The sequence below is a fragment of the Littorina saxatilis genome, linkage group LG5 (assembly GCF_037325665.1).
Source record: "Littorina saxatilis isolate snail1 linkage group LG5, US_GU_Lsax_2.0, whole genome shotgun sequence".
Classification (NCBI taxonomy): Eukaryota; Metazoa; Mollusca; class Gastropoda; order Littorinimorpha; family Littorinidae; genus Littorina; species Littorina saxatilis.
The window spans coordinates 787,009-804,863 of record NC_090249.1 but is presented as its reverse complement, the minus strand read 5'-3'; the positions used below and the strand labels follow the sequence as shown (position 1 = coordinate 804,863).

General features: G+C 40.8%; 2 protein-coding genes across 3 annotated transcripts in view; one reads left to right on the top strand and one right to left on the bottom strand.

Moving 5' to 3' along the window:
- The window catches only part of LOC138966022 (uncharacterized), a 229,867-nt gene extending 222,778 nt beyond the window's left edge, over positions 1-7,089 (bottom strand). Inside the window, exon 1 of the mRNA XM_070338111.1 lies at positions 7,064-7,089. The gene's annotated coding sequence lies outside the window, so the exon portion shown is untranslated. The remainder of the gene's footprint in view (positions 1-7,063) is intronic.
- LOC138966019 (proto-oncogene tyrosine-protein kinase Yrk-like) overlaps positions 901-17,855 on the top strand; it is a 37,293-nt gene continuing 20,338 nt past the window's right edge. The window contains exons 1-4 of one of the 2 annotated variants that reach the window (XM_070338109.1): positions 901-1,059; positions 12,459-12,839; positions 15,496-15,694; positions 16,360-16,463. In XM_070338109.1, coding sequence (XP_070194210.1) covers positions 12,698-12,839; positions 15,496-15,694; positions 16,360-16,463 — 445 coding nt within the window. In that variant the 5' untranslated portion in view covers positions 901-1,059; positions 12,459-12,697. Of the gene's footprint in view, positions 1,060-12,458; positions 12,858-15,495; positions 15,695-16,359; positions 16,464-17,855 lie in introns of both variants that reach the window. The other variant, XM_070338108.1, reaches the window with a different exon arrangement.

Sequence of the window (17,855 nt, the reverse complement as noted above, 5' to 3'; positions counted from 1 at the left end):
GAATTTATGATATGATATGTTTGGATTGAAAACACGCTCAGAAAGTTAAAACGAAGAGAGGTACAGAAAAGCGTGCTATCCTTCTCAGCGCAACTACTACCCCGCTCTTCTTGTCAATTTCACTGCCTTTGCCATGAGCAGTGGACTGACGATGCTACGAGTAGGCCTATACGGTCTTGCTGCGTTGCATTGCGTTCAGTTTCATTCTGTGAGTTCGACAGCTACTTGACTAAATGTTGTATTTTCGCCTTACGCGACTTGTTTTTGTTGTTGTTGTTGTTGTACATCCAGCTCACGCCTGGGTGAAACGGCCGCGGCGGCGAATATTAAACAACAGCAACAAAACTGTGACAAACAAACAAACACACAACAACAAACCGTTTCAGCAAGGTTACAAACAAAACACATTTAACAAAAAATTAACAAAATGAATATTCATAAGTGGACTTGAATGCTGAGAAACGATATAGAGCGGAAATGTATTTATACAATTAGAATTCAATACAAATATAAAATCATTCATCGTGTAATAAAATGTTTATACTATTACAGAGAGAGAGAGAGAGAGAGAGAGAGAGAGAGAGAGAGAGAGAGAGAGAGAGAGAGAGAGAGTCGACTCAGTGAGGTCACTTTATGTGGACTCATCTGCGGACTGATCATGATTCGCGTGTTCACGGTTTGGAATGAGCGATTTTCACCGATTAATGACGGCACGGTATGTCAGAAACAGAGCACAACTAAACTAAACTTGAAAGAAAACAAAAAGGGCAACAGCCTAATATTCCCCGCCCTCTTGCGGCTTTGCTGTCTCTCCCCCGCAGCCGTAAGAGCAAACGTTTCCCCGGCCCCCACTCTTTCTTGATGCCACACGACGGTCCAAATCCTTAGACGGATCCAGTATGCGGCCATCAACACACAGGCAGTCTCGGCACGTGTTTAGCTTCCTGCTTGCGAGATCAACACAAACCTGTACACAGAGCTCTCTCGCTTCGTTCGTCCTTCGCTAGTTTTCTCACTCTCCGCTCTTCTTCTCGGTCGAAAAGGAAGACAGACCACTAGGTAAGTTTGTTTTAGACAATATTTATCCAATGTTGGTTGTTTTAAGGCGCGAGGATGCTCGCAAATGTATGGAAAAGTGGTGTCTGCTCGGGTTGAAAATTCTTGTGAAAACACTGTGTGAAATGTCGGCTTGTTTGAACTTCCTTGTTGGCGTGTGGCGGTTTTCACACGTCGAAGTTTCAGCAAATTCGGATGAGATAATGCAGAGATGGAGTTCATTTGAAAAAGGTGTTTACTATGCGTGACAGGTTGTGAAAAATGTCAAGTTTTGTGAATATTGTTGGAAGCAGAACTGTACATCAAAGCGAAAGTAGCCGGCGTGTTTTAAAAACTACCAAGCGCTCACCAAGTGCTTGTTCAACCTGTGAATCAAATTAGCACTTGTTTCTGTATGGCTTGTTCTTCTGTAACATCAGCATGAAAATGACAGTTGTACAAAATTACCAGTTGTACAGATGTAGTCATCTACAGGGTGATATTTTGCTGGACATTTTTGTTCATTACAAGAATACCATATATATATATATATATATATATAATATATATAGGACTTTTCAACATTTTGACAGTGATAGTAAAGTTCTGATACAAAGCTCCCTAAAGGACATCATAGATTTTAAGTGTTGGGTTTCTAGATCAAGAAGCTGTGGTGAAGATGAGTATATATTTGTAAATCGGTTAATATAGACACAAATTGTCTCGAGAGGAATTTCCGTGTGATGTTGTACTTAAAAACTTTTGATGTAAACACCAAATGCAGACGCTGTCAGAAGAAGCCACACAGAGAGAGAGGCGGATAAACACAGACACACTCAAACTCGCTGACAGACAGACTCGTTCTCGTAGTAATTATTTACACACTCACAAAACCACACAACTACTGAGAGAGACTGTTCCCTTGAGTATGAGCTAAGTTTAATTTTCAAGTTGTCTATTCTTACCTCTGGCAAGACATTGAACATTTTCAAGGGTGCACTGATGTATATGATGCCAGTGTCCTACCTCCACACAGCATAACACGGGTCATTCTCAGAAATGGTGGTACAAAGTGTTACATACAAAGTAAAAAATAAAGTGTCAAGAAATACAAAATAATTGTTTTTACTATGAAGTCTATTGTTTGCTATACATAATAATGCAAAAATTAGACAAAAAGAGTAATTGGTTGCTGAATAAGAGACGTTTTAAATTGTTATTTACGTGATGAATGTTGTAACATGGAAACCAAATTCCAACTTTAAACCACCTAAGCCTTCAATCCTTTGTGCATTTTTTATCAGTTCTGCAGTATTTTTGTGTTCTACCCAACACATTCTAGTTATGAAAGGTAAGGACTTCAACTAATATTGGTAAAAAAAATGACATTTGGAACTGACTAAGGTGAATGTCGTAACACAGAAACGAAATGCTTGAACCACTTTCGGTTCCTGTGCGACAGACATGAATCTGCACTGTTTGGCCTTTCCTGCCGGCAAAACCCGTCTGACCCAAAATAACTACACAAAACACAATTCCTCAGAGTTTGCTGTATTTGTTGAAAGTTCCTGTTGCGTTCAGATTACCCATTTTAAGTACTTGATGAATGTCGAACATCGACGATCAGAAGATACGAGAACTTCTTGGCTACTTTGTTGCCGCTAAACTTCGCGCGTTGAGAATCTGTTGCACTCGATATCTTTCCGACGCTACATTGTCGCCAACCGCGGTGTGTAAGTTTGTGACAAAGCTTTGCAGGCTCGACAATTTAGTAAAAACCATCTTCAGTCGTGACGTAGGTCAGGAAACGACGCCATGAGTTTCAGCAAATGATATGATTCTGGTGTTTTCTGTGAATATTTGGCTGTGATTCAAAGGACTATTTTCTTGTTCGAACTTCCTGTGCGCCAAAGAGCTAAAAATAGCCGTGATGTGGCAAAGTCATGGAGTACATTGTTGTCCGATGTTCGGGCGTCGAGTCTGGAAACGATGCATTACGACATTCAAAATTTTTTGTTCGAAGCCCCTAACTTCAAATTCAGCGTGAGTTTTTGCAAAGATGTGTTGCTACGTCCAATACTGAAGTCCTGACTGTCGATTGCAGTAATTTGTTGGTGTTTGCATTTAGCCATGAGACTGAACATATTGTTGATCACGAAAGTCGTGTAACGCTTCGGCGATCCGGAAACGGCCGAACTTCGCAATTGAAAAGCACACAAAAACAACACCAACGTATAGAAACCATTTTTATTGACATACAACAATGCTTTAATGTCTCAGGAATAGATTCAGATGAAAAAAGTCGTGGTAGAAATAATTTTAATTTACTTTTTCATGATTTCAAATGTGTCACCCCTCTCACTCTCACTGTACCACCATTTCTGAGAATGACCCATGTATATGATGCCAGTGTCCTACCTCCACACAGCATAAAACTGATGTATATGATGCCAGTGTCCTACCTCCACACAGCATAAAACTGATGTATATGATGCCAGTGTCCTACCTCCACACAGCATAACACTGATGTATATGATGCCAGTGTCCTACCTCCACACAGCATAAAACTGGGCTATGGTGAAGTTAAGTGGCTTTTGAGAAAAGGTTATTTGCTGATTTGCACTTTAACCTTTTGCAGAATGTGGTGGGTACTCTGTGACAGTGGTACATGCACTTCATAAACCGCTTACCGTAAAATGAAGGAAGAGTACACAGTCTAAAATACTGGTCATTATATCTAACCCTAACCCAAGTTTCAAAACATAGCATTATTTCAATACAAAAAGATGCAGTAAGAACTAACTGGTGGGACTGGAAGTGTGAGTGACAGGTTGGAGATTTCATTCCTAGTATTTTTACATAAATCTTAGTGAAATACCAGAAACTTCCAGTTGTTGTTCTTCTTCTGCATTTATGTGCTAAAACTCACTTGTGTTTTTGACATTTTGTAAGATTGGGATTTTACGTTTATTCTGTTTTTCCCCTACCATTTAGGCAGCCACACTCAGATTTCAGGGGAGAACAAGTTTCCATTGGGCGGGGATATAGCTCAGTTGGTAGCGCGCTGGATTTGTATTCAGTTGGCCGCTGTCAGCGCGAGTTCGATCCCAGGTTCGGCGGAAATTTATTTCACAGAGTCAACTTTGTGTGCAGACTCTCTTCGGTGTCCGAACCACCCCCCGTGTATACTACATTGGGTGTGCACGTTAAAGATCCCATGATTGACAAAAGGGTCTTTCCTGGCAAAATTGCTTAGGCACAGTTAATAATTGTCTACCATACCCGTGTGACTTGGAATAAGGCCGTGAAAGGTAAATATGCGCCGACATGGCTGCAATCTACTGGCCGAATAAAATTTCATCTCACACGGCATCACTGCAGAGCGCCTAGAACTGTACCCACGGAATATGCGCGATATAAGCGTCATTGATTGATTGATTGATTGACACAAGCACTGTAAGGTCAGGACATTGAGTGTGCTATGATGCCGCTCGGACTTGAGTTTCATGGAATAGTGTTTTAGTACTTTTGCAGGCAGTTAGTACTGGAAATGATTAGAATCATGACAGGCTGTTATGATTCCAGTCAGGAATGTAGAGAGAAACAGAGTGAGACTGAGAGAATCACTTCCATATTTTCAGATATTTTGTGTGAAGACTGACATATATACTGAACTCATTTATGCCTTATAAAGTTCTTTCCGCTAACCACTGAAAGTACATGTAGAGGAAATGGTCAGCGGCTTTACCTATCAAGGGCGGATCAATTCACTTTGGAGGGGGGGGTTACAAAATGACTGCGAAGATACAAGTTGACGGCGCCAAAGGTGCCTAAGCCTCTAGGGGGGTCCGGGGGCATGCCCCCCCGGACATTTTTTTTATCCAAAGAAGCAAAATAGAGCTATCTGGTGCATCCTGAGCCAATAAATTACCTCTTTTTTGGGGGGATGGGGGGGGTGTTACATAACCCGTGTAAACCCCCCCCCCCCCCAGATCCGCCCTTGCCTATCACCTGTTTGAGGGACAACATTTGGTGTACAAGTGGACCTCAGACTCTGTCAGTGTTCTGCTCTTCTTTTGTTGTACGCTGTTACCAACGATGAGAGGATTATAGGTTTCAGCACACACATTTCATTAGCAAGAATACACGCAGCACAGAAAGGAACTTTAATACTTGCTGAGTGTGCTGATCACAGTTGATGCTAAGGCTTAAAGTGTTCATTTTGACTTCACACCTGGTCACTGCATTTATAGAAGAGACCTGACCCAGCTTAAGCCCCCTTTTTTGCTTGTCTTTTTCTTTCTTTAACCCCCTGTCTGTGGCTTAACGCGGTGCTGGCCGGATCAATTGAGATGAGGCGAGAGCAGGCATGCATGCCAACTTTCCCCTCTTGGCTTGTGTGGGGTTCTGACAAACAAACAGGTTTGCGGATCAAGCGCATTTTTTAGGCTAGCTTAGGCCCTCGTTGGGCTGATGTCACTGACTTTTTAAGGCCTATACTCAGCCTTGAGTTAAAGGGAGAGTCCTTCCAACAGTTTGAGCTAGATGTCCCCATGTAATATTATAGTCAGTTTTAGTATTTTTAAACTAAATGTATTCCGTTAGGCTGGGACTTGAGATGAAGTGATTGTGTGTGTGTGCGAGCACCAGGGGCTCACATCCATTAGAGGTGGCATAGGACAAATGTCCTGGACAATGCAAAAGTGATAGGACATTTGTCCTGAACAAAAACAAATCAATAGGACTTTTTTTTTGCAACAAAATGTAAATTTAATGAAGTCGGCCAGCTTTAAAACAAAGCCACAGTGAAGCGCAGGGGTGGGGGAGGGCGTAACGACTTTCTTCGGCGCCGAAGTTTCACTTTTCTAGAGCGACAGTTTCATCTGGCTCTGGCTGCTCAGAGGCCGGAGGGACCTCAGTTTCAGTGGTACTAGCTGCTCAGAGGCCGGAGGGACCTCAGTTTCAGTGGTACTAGCTGCTCAGAGGCCGGAGGGACCTCAGTTTCAGTGGTACTAGCTGCTGATGTCAGAGAGCAGAGGTTTGAAGTACAAACGCTTCTGGTTTTTTTCTGGCACCAATTTTCGTTTCAATATTTAAAATAAACACAACAACAACTCGTGTAGGGAGGCAACTGTCAACCGGCTTGGAGTATTCAGAATTGCGACCCTTAGAAACTGTTCTCTATAAAAGGCACATAAAGTCTCCCCAAGTTTCGTCTGCTTGGAGAGACACATCGCTTCTCAAAACATCCATAAAATAGCAAATCAAACTACTGTAAATTGGAAAGTAAATGTCCAGATTAAATGAAAGCATAATCAGACAATGACCACTTTGAGTTTGTGACAAATGTAAACATTTGGAAAAAATATCGGTCGACGTCCGATGTCCGACGTGGATGTGAGCCCCTTGAGCACAGAGATTCCCAGAAAAAGTATACACCACAGATGTTTATGAAGCTTCACATTTGACTTCTTCCAGATTATATCTCCAGCCTTTGTTTTCATTTTTTGGGGGATAGTTTTTTGATTACGCTATATCTGCCGTTATAAAATGTTGAGGCCGCACTGTAGGGACCACATTTTTCAAGTTCTATGCACTGTAGCTACCACATTTTCCAATCAAATTCATCAAAATTTTTGTCAAACAATCTTTGACCTGACTATTTGGTTGCATTTCAGCTCAGAAGCTTAATAATAGTGATGAACTAATTTGAAGCCCCCCGCGGGTTAGGGGGAAGAATTTACCCGATGCTCCCCAGCATGTCGTAAGAGGCGACTAACGGATTCTGTTTCTCTTTTTACCCTTGTTAAGTGTGTCTTGTATAGAATATAGTCAATTTTTGTAAAGATTTTAGTCAAGCAGTATGTAAGAAATCCTTTGTACTGGAAACTTGCATTGATCTCCCAGTAAGGTAATACATTGTGCTACGTTGCAAGCCCCTGGAGCAAATTTTTGTGCTTTTGTGAACAAGAAACAATTGACAAGTGGCTCTATCCCATCTCCCCCCCTTGCCCCGTCGCGATATAACCTTTGTGGTTGAAAACGACGTTAAACACCAAATAAATAAAGAAAGTACTAATTTGAAGTATCTATAGAAAAACCACTAATAGAGGATCCTTTGGGATGACTGTGATGGGCCGGCGGTTGTAGTTGAGGTGGTTGTAGTTGAGCGGTGGTCCCCAGACCAGGTCAACCAATTATTACACTCAAGCATTGCTACCTCATAAAGTTGTTCTGAAAAGAAGAAATATTGATAGACCACACATTGATTTGTGGGTGTGTCACGTTTGTGCTGCACTTTATCTGCTGTCTGAATTGGCTTTCTGCCTCATCATTTTCAATTCAAGTTGTACAGTATATTTAAAGAGCTTCCTGTTTTGGAGGGAATGGGGCGGGAGAAAAGTTATAAGTTTATCTTTGTGTTTAATCCAACACTGCAATCGAACTTGCAGCGCTTGTCGTTGTACAACATTTTGGCAAGGGACGTTTTTTTCTAACTTCCTGGTTGGAATCAGATGTACATGTTCATAGTCACACACTTCCATGGCACACACACTATGCTTGTCAAATAATACAAGTGTGTCCTTCACTTGAAAATTCAGTTTGTGGCAACAACTTTTTTCTGTCCTTGTTTTGTCAAAGAAATGGAAGCCTTTTGTGGATGAGTCATAGTTTGTTAAGAAGTTCCGTAAATAATTTTTCCTGACTGAATCAAACTGCAAAACACTCGTTATTTTTAAGCTTCTGGTCTTGCTGCGTGAAAAATAATTACGGCCCTGTACTGCAAATATATTTTAAGGATGATGATACATATATATATATATGTACATGTATTGTACTTTTAAAACTGAACTTTGCATGGTGTTTAATTTTTAGTTCAGCTCACATCTTATAGGCTGTGTCAATATAATACAGCATGGGTGGGAGTTCCTCCGTCTCAGACGGATTTCCGTCTCAGAGAAATTTTGACAATTTTTTTTGTTTTTTGTTTTTTTTGCGCCCTCATTGATAGTCATCTCATACTGTGTTATGCCAAATGGACTGATAGTGCACTTTTTGTTGTTTCTAATGCTTGCCAGGTCCCTAAAATTTTTAGTTTTTGTTACTTTTTGTATCTCCAACAAGGTTCTTATTTATCAGAATTAAACTCAGGAGAGGCCAGAGAAACCCTTTTAAATTCATAAAATTCGTTTTCGGCCGGGGGCCTTCGCCCCCCTGGACCCCCCACCAGGGCGCTGCCCCTGGACCCCGCCGGGGCCTTGGCGGCCCCTGGACCCCGGCCTTAAAAAAAGTTCAGTCTTGGAACAATTTTGGGCTCCCACCCATGATACAGTTTGTGTGCTAACTGAAATTTCTGACAGTTTTTCATATCGGCTAGAAAACTATAACTTTGACGTTTGTCATTGCAACTTAATTTTTTACCAGTTTCTGTCATCAAGTAGTTTTAATGTTTGATGTACATGTATTCATCTTGCCTATTGGTTAACACCGGTTCAGTGAAAGTCATGTTATCACTGATTATGCATTTCCTTTCAGCATTCTGACTCAGTTCTGACATATGGCAGACAAAACGGAACACAAACAGACGAAAAAAGCACAGCAGGAAATTATGTGTAGTTTTCAGAACCACATAAGAAGCAAAATGAAGTAGTCGAACCATAAAGTGAATAGACTAGCTTTGGCCAAGGCTCTGCGATATTTCTTTTTTCAATTCAAATGAAGTTTTTTTGCCTGAAGTGAAGAGTACATTAGGCCCCAATAACTCGCAATTGCAGCAGGAGTGTTTTTATTCCGCCTTCATCTGTTGCTTCCTGGTCTTCCTGAACTGCTAGACCCTGTACTAATTCAGAGAAGGACAATTGGAAAGTTTAGATGATACTTCCATTGTGAAGATGATACATGATCATTCCAGTGTGACTGTGGTGACTATTACTCATTTCTGCGTAGGTGAGCACAGTGGTCTATGTGTTAAAATTTTGCTGTGGTTCAGGATTCTGCTGTATGTTAAAAGTGCAAGTGTTATATATATGGTCAAGTGTTGCCTATCAGACGGATTTTCTTTTGATTGTCGAAATAATTGTGCAAATTTTGCCGATACTTGCACTTCTAGTGCTGCCTTTGCTGAGAGATCCTGTGGTGGGCAACATGCACTGTACCTGTAACACCAATAGGTTGGATACAACACGCACTGTACCTGTAACACCAATAGGTTGGATACAACACGCACTGTACCTGTAACACCAATAGGTTGGATACAACACGCACTGTACCTGTAACACCAATAGGTTGGATACAACACGCACTGTACCTGTAACACCAATAGGTTGGATAGAACACGCACTGTACCTGTAACACCAATAGCTTGGATACAACACGCATTGTACCTGTAACACCAATAGGTTGGATACAACACGCACTGTACCTGTAACACCAATAGGTTGGATAGAACACGCACTGTACCTAACACCAATAGGTTGGATACAACACGCACTGTACCTGTAACACCAATAGGTTGGATACAACACGCACTGTACCTGTAACACCAATAGGTTGGATACAACACTCACTGTACCTGTAACACCAATAGGTTGGATAGAACACGCACTGTACCTGTAACACCAATAGGTTGGATACAACACGCACTGTACCTGTAACACCAATAGGTTGGATAGAACACGCACTGTACCTGTAACACCAATAGGTTGGATACAACACGCACTGTACCTGTAACACCAATAGGTTGGATACAACACGCACTGTACCTGTAACACCAATAGGTTGGATACAACACGCACTGTACCTGTAACACCAATAGGTTGGATAGAACATGCACTGTACCTGTAACACCAATAGGTTGGATAGAACATGCACTGTACCTGTAACACCAATAGGTTGGATACAACATGCATTGTACCTGTAACACCAATAGGTTGGATACAACTCGCACTGTAACACCAATAGGTTGGATACAACATGCATTGTACCTGTAACACCAATAGGTTGGATACAACACGCACTGTACCTGTAACACCAATAGGTTGGATACAACATGCACTGTACCTGTAACACCAATAGGTTGGATACAACACGCACTGTACCTGTAACACCAATAGGTTGGATACAACACGCATTGTACCTGTAACACCAATAGGTTGGATACAACATGCATTGTACCTGTAACACCAATAGGTTGGATACAACACGCATTGTACCTGTAACACCAATAGGTTGGATACAACACGCATTGTACCTGTAACACCAATAGGTTGGATACAACATGCACTGTACCTGTAACACCAATAGGTTGGATACAACACGCACTGTACCTGTAACACCAATAGGTTGGATACAACACGCACTGTACCTGTAACACCAATAGGTTGGATACAACACGCATTGTACCTGTAACACCAATAGGTTGGATACAACACGCATTGTACCTGTAACACCAATAGGTTGGATACAACACGCACTGTACCTGTAACACCAATAGGTTGGATACAACATGCATTGTACCTGTAACACCAATAGCTTGGATACAACATGCATTGTACCTGTAACACCAATAGGTTGGATACAACACGCATTGTACCTGTAACACCAATAGGTTGGATACAACACGCATTGTACCTGTAACACCAATAGGTTGGATACAACACGCATTGTACCTGTAACACCAATAGGTTGGATACAACATGCACTGTACCTGTAACACCAATAGGTTGGATACAACATGCACTGTACCTGTAACACCAATAGGTTGGATACAACACGCATTGTACCTGTAACACCAATAGGTTGGATACAACACGCATTGTACCTGTAACACCAATAGGTTGGATACAACACGCATTGTACCTGTAACACCAATAGGTTGGATACAACATGCACTGTACCTGTAACACCAATAGGTTGGATACAACATGCACTGTACCTGTAACACCAATAGGTTGGATACAACACGCACTGTACCTGTAACACCAATAGGTTGGATACAACACGCACTGTACCTGTAACACCAATAGGTTGGATACAACATGCACTGTACCTGTAACACCAATAGGTTGGATACAACACGCATTGTACCTGTAACACCAATAGGTTGGATACAACACGCATTGTACCTGTAACACCAATAGGTTGGATACAACACGCATTGTACCTGTAACACCAATAGGTTGGATACAACATGCACTGTACCTGTAACACCAATAGGTTGGATACAACATGCACTGTACCTGTAACACCAATAGGTTGGATACAACACGCACTGTACCTGTAACACCAATAGGTTGGATACAACACGCACTGTACCTGTAACACCAATAGGTTGGATACAACATGCACTGTACCTGTAACACCAATAGGTTGGATACAACACGCATTGTACCTGTAACACCAATAGGTTGGATACAACACGCACTGTACCTGTAACACCAATAGGTTGGATACAACATGCATTGTACCTGTAACACCAATAGGTTGGATACAACTCGCACTGTAACACCAATAGGTTGGATACAACATGCATTGTACCTGTAACACCAATAGCTTGGATACAACATGCATTGTACCTGTAACACCAATAGGTTGGATAGAACAGATTCAGAGAAAAAGAATCTCACTATAAATTATGCAAATTGATTAATGAGGTTGGTTTGAAAGGGAGGGGGGGGGGGGGGATGTCTAGCAGCTGCCTTCTAAGGCCAAGACTAAAAAACTTGAGAGGAAGCAGCTGCAGCTAGATCCCCACCCCAACCCCAAACAAGTGTCACATGCTTTTGTTTGAAATCATTTATTAGAGTCTACTGTCTAGAATAACAAATTGTGACACTTATTTCGACACAATGGGTTTCAAACGAATCAAGCATCTGATTGTTTGCATCGAGGGCAGCAAAATGAATAGTCGCTTTCAAGGAAGTTAAAAACAATGTGCTCCTGAGCTGTGGTTGGGACGTGTATCAGTTGTGTATTTTGATATCACATGTTAAAAAAGAGTTATGGTGAATCTCCTGCACACCATTTACTTGTACTGAAAAGTGGAAAAGTACAAACAAAAATACTGATTGAGATTGTCAGATTCCTTTGGCCAGGGATATCAAACCCATTTGGGGAAGAATGAACTATTGCTAGCAGCTTAACACTTAATGGTTCAAGTTGTACTTGTGTTGTATGTTTTGAGAGATTTAGCTTTATTTTTCCAAAGTTGAAATGTAGAAACAAATAACTGTATGCCACAAATCACTTTTATTTTTAAAAGTAGTGCATAATGCTTCTTTTAACATGTACCTTGCTAACAGGTAACTATTTTGAATAAGCATCGTGCATGCATACAGTTTTACCCATAAGATGGAAACACTCACTAAAACAATTAGAATTTTCATATTATCACTGAAAGTAAAAATGGCCTTTTTCTGTTTCAGAAAAGACATCCAAAAGACATCATGGATAAAAATGAGCTGATAAGGCCTTGAAGCAGCTCGGTTTTGTGAAGTCAGCTTTTCTTCGGAAGCTAATCCACAGCTTGCTGTGAAGTTGACAGAAAAACACACACCTCCAGTTTCAGCTCCGAAGGCAGCACTGGGCTGGTTACTGCTTCACAAAGGGAAACAAACATCCATAGTAACCAAACTTTGGCCACCAGGTTTTTGAGACATTAAACATGGGGTGCTTACAGTCAAAACCCACCAAAGGGGTGGAAGCGTCACAAGGATTCAACTCCATTCCAGGGGAGTTGAGCAAAGATGAAAGTGCCAAGCGGCGGAAGAACGACTATCAGAAAGATCCCACAAATTTAACAAATGGTGCGTCACCTTCAGTCGGTAAGTTAGTAACAATACTTGTTGTAAGGTAGTTCTAGTGTTGTTCACAGACCCGTCTTTGGTCACTCGTGCATACCTTTTTAGGTGTGACAAATTTGTGAGACACCCGGCCGGTCAGCGGTCCCATAGTTTTGACATGTAAAAGCCTCCATGGTTTCTGACTTTACTTTTTTTTTGTAACCAGGATAGACAGAGATCACACTGCATGACTTTTATGACAGTAATGTCCCTTGAGTCTGGGAGTTACAACACTGTAGTTCTTCTTTATCCAGTGACAACACTGTAGTTCTTTATCTGCAGTGACAACACTGTAGTTTTTCTTTATATCCAGTGACAACACTGTAGTTCTTCTTTATATCCAGTTACAACACTGTAGTTCTTCTTTATATCCAGTGACAACACTGTAGTTCTTCTTTATCCAGTGACAACACTGTAGTTCTTCTTTATCCAGTGACAACACTGTAGTTCTTCTTTATCCAGTGACAACACTGTAGTTCTTCTTTATCCAGTGACAACACTGTAGTTCTTCTTTATCCAGTGACAACACTCACAGTAGTTCTTCTTTGTCCAGTGACAACACTGTAGTTCTTCTTTATCCAGTGACAACACTGTAGTTCTTCTTTATCCAGTGACAACACTGTAGTTCTTCTTTATCCAGTGACAACACTGTAGTTCTTCTTTATCCAGTGACAACACTGTAGTTCTTCTTTATCCAGTGACAATACTGTAGTTCTTCTTTATCCAGTGACAACACTGTAGTTCTTCTTTATCCAGTGACAATACTGTAGTTCTTCTTTATCCAGTGACAACACTGTAGTTCTTCTTTATCCAGTGACAACACTGTAGTTCTTCTTTATCCAGTGACAACACTGTAGTTCTTCTTTATCCAGTGACAACACTGTAAGTTCTTCTTTATCCAGTGACAACACTGTAGTTCTTCTTTATCCAGTGACAATACTGTAGTTCTTCTTTATCCAGTGACAATACTGTAGTTCTTCTTTATCCAGTGACAACACTGTAGTTCTTCTTTATCCAGTGACAACACTGTAGTTCTTCTTTATCCAGTGACAACACTGTAGTTCTTCTTTATCCAGTGACAACACTGTAGTTCTTCTTTATCCAGTGACAACACTGTAGTTCTTCTTTATCCAGTGACAACACTGTAGTTCTTCTTTATCCAGTGACAACACTGTAGTTCTTCTTTATCCAGTGACAACACTGTAGTTCTTCTTTATCCAGTGACAACACTGTAGTTCTTCTTTATCCAGTGACAACACTGTAGTTCTTCTTTATCCAGTGACAACACTGTAGTTCTTCTTTACCCAGTAAGCTTTTGTCTTGTGAAATTTTTTTTTTTTAATTTTGTTTGCCCTGAATTGAATGTTATATTCTCATAGTCAGAAGAGTCTTGTGTACTGAGAGAAGTCATTGTCTGGGATGAGATTCAAACCCATGTGCAATTTCCCGACATGCAGCCCGTCGATGCGCGAACATAATTACTGCACAACAGGGGGCGAATGTAAAATTGTATTGAGCAGGTGCTGTACTTAGTGTATGTGTCTTAATTTATCTATGAATATTTTGTAACTGTGAGTATTGTAAAAAAAAAAAAGGTGCATACAAATATATAGAATTTGTGCATAACCCGCATGAAATCCAAAGTGCAGTCAAACTCCCTATAAGTACCTCTAACAATCTGAGAAAAAGAGCGAGTCCTAAAATCAGGGCAAATTTACAGATGTTGTGACCTGAGACAGTGTGACTTGAAGCAAGGTCTTGAAGGGGAAGTGTTGAATCTTGACTTCAGGTCTCACAAGGGGGCTCCACTGTGTTAATGATAAGGCAAAAAAAAAAGGGTCTGTTTACGGTAACATTGGCCAAAAAAATAGGGTCGGTTGGTCGGGAATTTTTTTTTTTTTTCCCCAAAAACCATATTTTTAGGGTTTTTTTGGTGTTTTTTTTTTCTCAAATGCCAAAAAAAAGTCTAGGGTCGCATGAAAAAATAGGGTCGGTCGGGTTACCGTAAACAGACTTTTTGTTTTGTTTTGCCTAATGATAAAAAAACATTCTTTTATAGCGCTGTTCACCGCCAAATGGCAGTCTCATGGCGCTTTACATTGGACATTAGAATTTTACATTTTACATATAAAAAGTTTTCTCGTAAGAAATAACATACAAGCATTAAAAACATGTCATAGCAAGCTCAAATGTTTACACCAAAAGTCTAAACTGAGATAGCAAGCTCAATTGTTTACACCAAAAGTCTAAACTGAGATAGCAAGCTCAATTGTTTACACCAGAAGTCTAAACTGAGATAGCAAGCTCAATTGTTTACACCTGAAGTCTAAACTGAGATAGCAAGCTCAATTGTTTACACCAAAAGTCTAAACTGAGTAAGTTTGCACATATCAAGTATGTCGTTTGACAGCTGACAATATTTAAAGTCGCCGAAAATGTTCCTGTCAATATCAGTGTCACTTTAAAACAAATTCTAAAAAGGTGATGTTATGGACTGCCTTATACTTTTGAAGCATGCCGAAACCTTAAATGGTGATTTTGGCAAACACTGTTTCACATTCCTGCTTATACTCAGCACTACACATTGACACATGATTTTTCTTACTGATTTCTCTTTCAGGCAAGCGGCTGATACGGGCACTGTACGACTATGAACAACACATGGAAGGCGACCTCACCTTCCAGAAGGGCGACCTGATGGAATTGTTGGACGACAAGTCGGACACATCATGGTGGTTGGCCCGGCACATGGAAGGCACAGAGGAAGGCTACGTTCCCAGCAATTATGTCGCGCTCGAAAACACAATTGAATCTCAGGAGTGAGTGTTGTTAGACTGAAGAAAACTATCTTAATTATGTCCCCAGCAATTTGTATCTTGCTCGAAAACGCAATTGAATCCCAGGAGTGAATGTTAGATTAAAGAAAATGATCTAATTTACCATCACAGAAAAATTATGTTTAAAAAATAGGGGAGGGAAGGTGTTATTGTGTGAAAGATTTGAAGAGAGAATTTCTCTGTTTTCTGTACCATTGTGAAAGAAATTGACTAGTCTTGTTTGCTGAATGTTCGGTCCAGGTATGACCTTTGATTGTCGTAGGATTTGCCAACTTTTCATAATTTGTATCTGCAGAAGTCAAAACATGGGCAAATTTGGGATTTTGATAGTATATTATGGGTGTAAGGTGAACAATTTTAGCCTGTTTTTTGTTTTAGCTGAGAGCAGATGTTATTAGTGTTTGTTTCCAAAACGAGGTAACACACCTCAAAGTACGCTTGGTTTGAATAAGGTTTTATTCAATTGTTTGATGATACAGTAATAGAAAGGAATACAGCAGGGGCACAAACTCAAGCTAACGCTTTTATATTTTGTGGACAGAAGGCATGTTTACGGTAACCACGTAAACAATGTAACCTTGTAAATAAACTTTCTAAAGTCTAATGGTGCTAATTCTTGCTGTTGTTGCGTTTCTCTCCACAAACAGCTGGTTCTTTGGTCAGGTGACCAGAAAGGAAGCCGAGCGAGCTTTGAAAGCACCAACAGCCTCGTTGGGAAGTTTCCTGGTCAGGGAGAGCGAAACGAGTCCAGGTGAGCTCACGATTCTAAGGTTTAAAGGTAGCGCCCTGGGCTTGTAAGTCACCCAACAGATCTGTTGAGGGTTTTATGTGTGATGAGAGCATCCAGGGGACAGTGGACAGGGGACAGGGGACAGGGGACAGTGGACAGGGGACAGTGGACAGTGACTGGTGATTTGTGTGTATGTGTCCATGAGGGATGCTATTATCACCTGTGAACAAAGGTGTGCAGATCTGAGGTGTTGCATGTGGATGGATGCTATTTTCACCTGTAAACAAAGGTGTGCAGATCTGAGGTGTTGCATGTGGATGGATGCTATTATCGCCTGTAAACAAAGGTGTGCAGATCTGAGGTGTTGCATGTGGATGGATGCTATTATCACCTGTAAACAAAGGTGTGCAGATCTGAGGTGTTGCATGTGGATGGATGCTATTATCACCTGTAAACAAAGGTGTGTTGAATGTGGATGGATGCTATTATCACCTGTAAACAAAGGTGCGCAGATCTGAGGTGTTGCATGTGGATGGATGCTATTATCACCTGTAAACAAAGGTGCGCAGATCGAGTTGAGTGGTTGAATATGATGAGAGAGGACAACCCCCCACACAAAACTGTGGGCAACTGTGGAAGACCTGCACCGAACCGTAAGAGGCGACTAACGGATTCCGTTTCTCCTTTTACCCTTGTTAAGTGTTTCTTGTATAGAATATAGTCAATGTTTGTAAAGATTTTAGTCAAGCACTATGTAAGAAATGTTAAGTCCTTTGTACTGGAAACTTGCATTCTCCCGGTAAGGTCAAATGTTTGATTAGTGCTTTTGTGAACAAGAAACAATTGACAAGTGGCTCTATCCCATCTTCTCCCTTTCCCCGTCGCGATATATAACCTTCGTGGTTGAAAACGACGTTAAACACCAAATAAAGAAAGAAAGAAAGATGCACCAAACCTGCAAGTTCATACGATCAGCAGGCCTAACATTATATGAGGGACACAACAATCGAACGCTGAAGAAGATCACTTACATGAGAAGGATATTATTTGTAACAAGACCAAGCCTATTCAGAAATAGTTTAAAATGTTCAATGTTAACAGTACTTAAGAGCAGGGAGGGGGTCATACGGTCATTTTCACATGGTAAAAACCTTAAAAATACTGGAAATAAGATTGGCCAGCTAACATGCACCATGATGCACCATTTCAATGTTTTTGTCTTGTCAAATATGATGGTATCTTTGTGGTTTTGATTTGCCATTGACTGATTGGCATAACAGAGTAATTGTCACTTGTGGAAGCCAGGTTTCACACTTGTAAACAAATACGGGTTTTGAAAAGTAGTCGGCAATATCTGATAGCTGAAGGGAGGTAATTCGTCATAGATCTTAGAATAAGATTTGGGACCTGTTA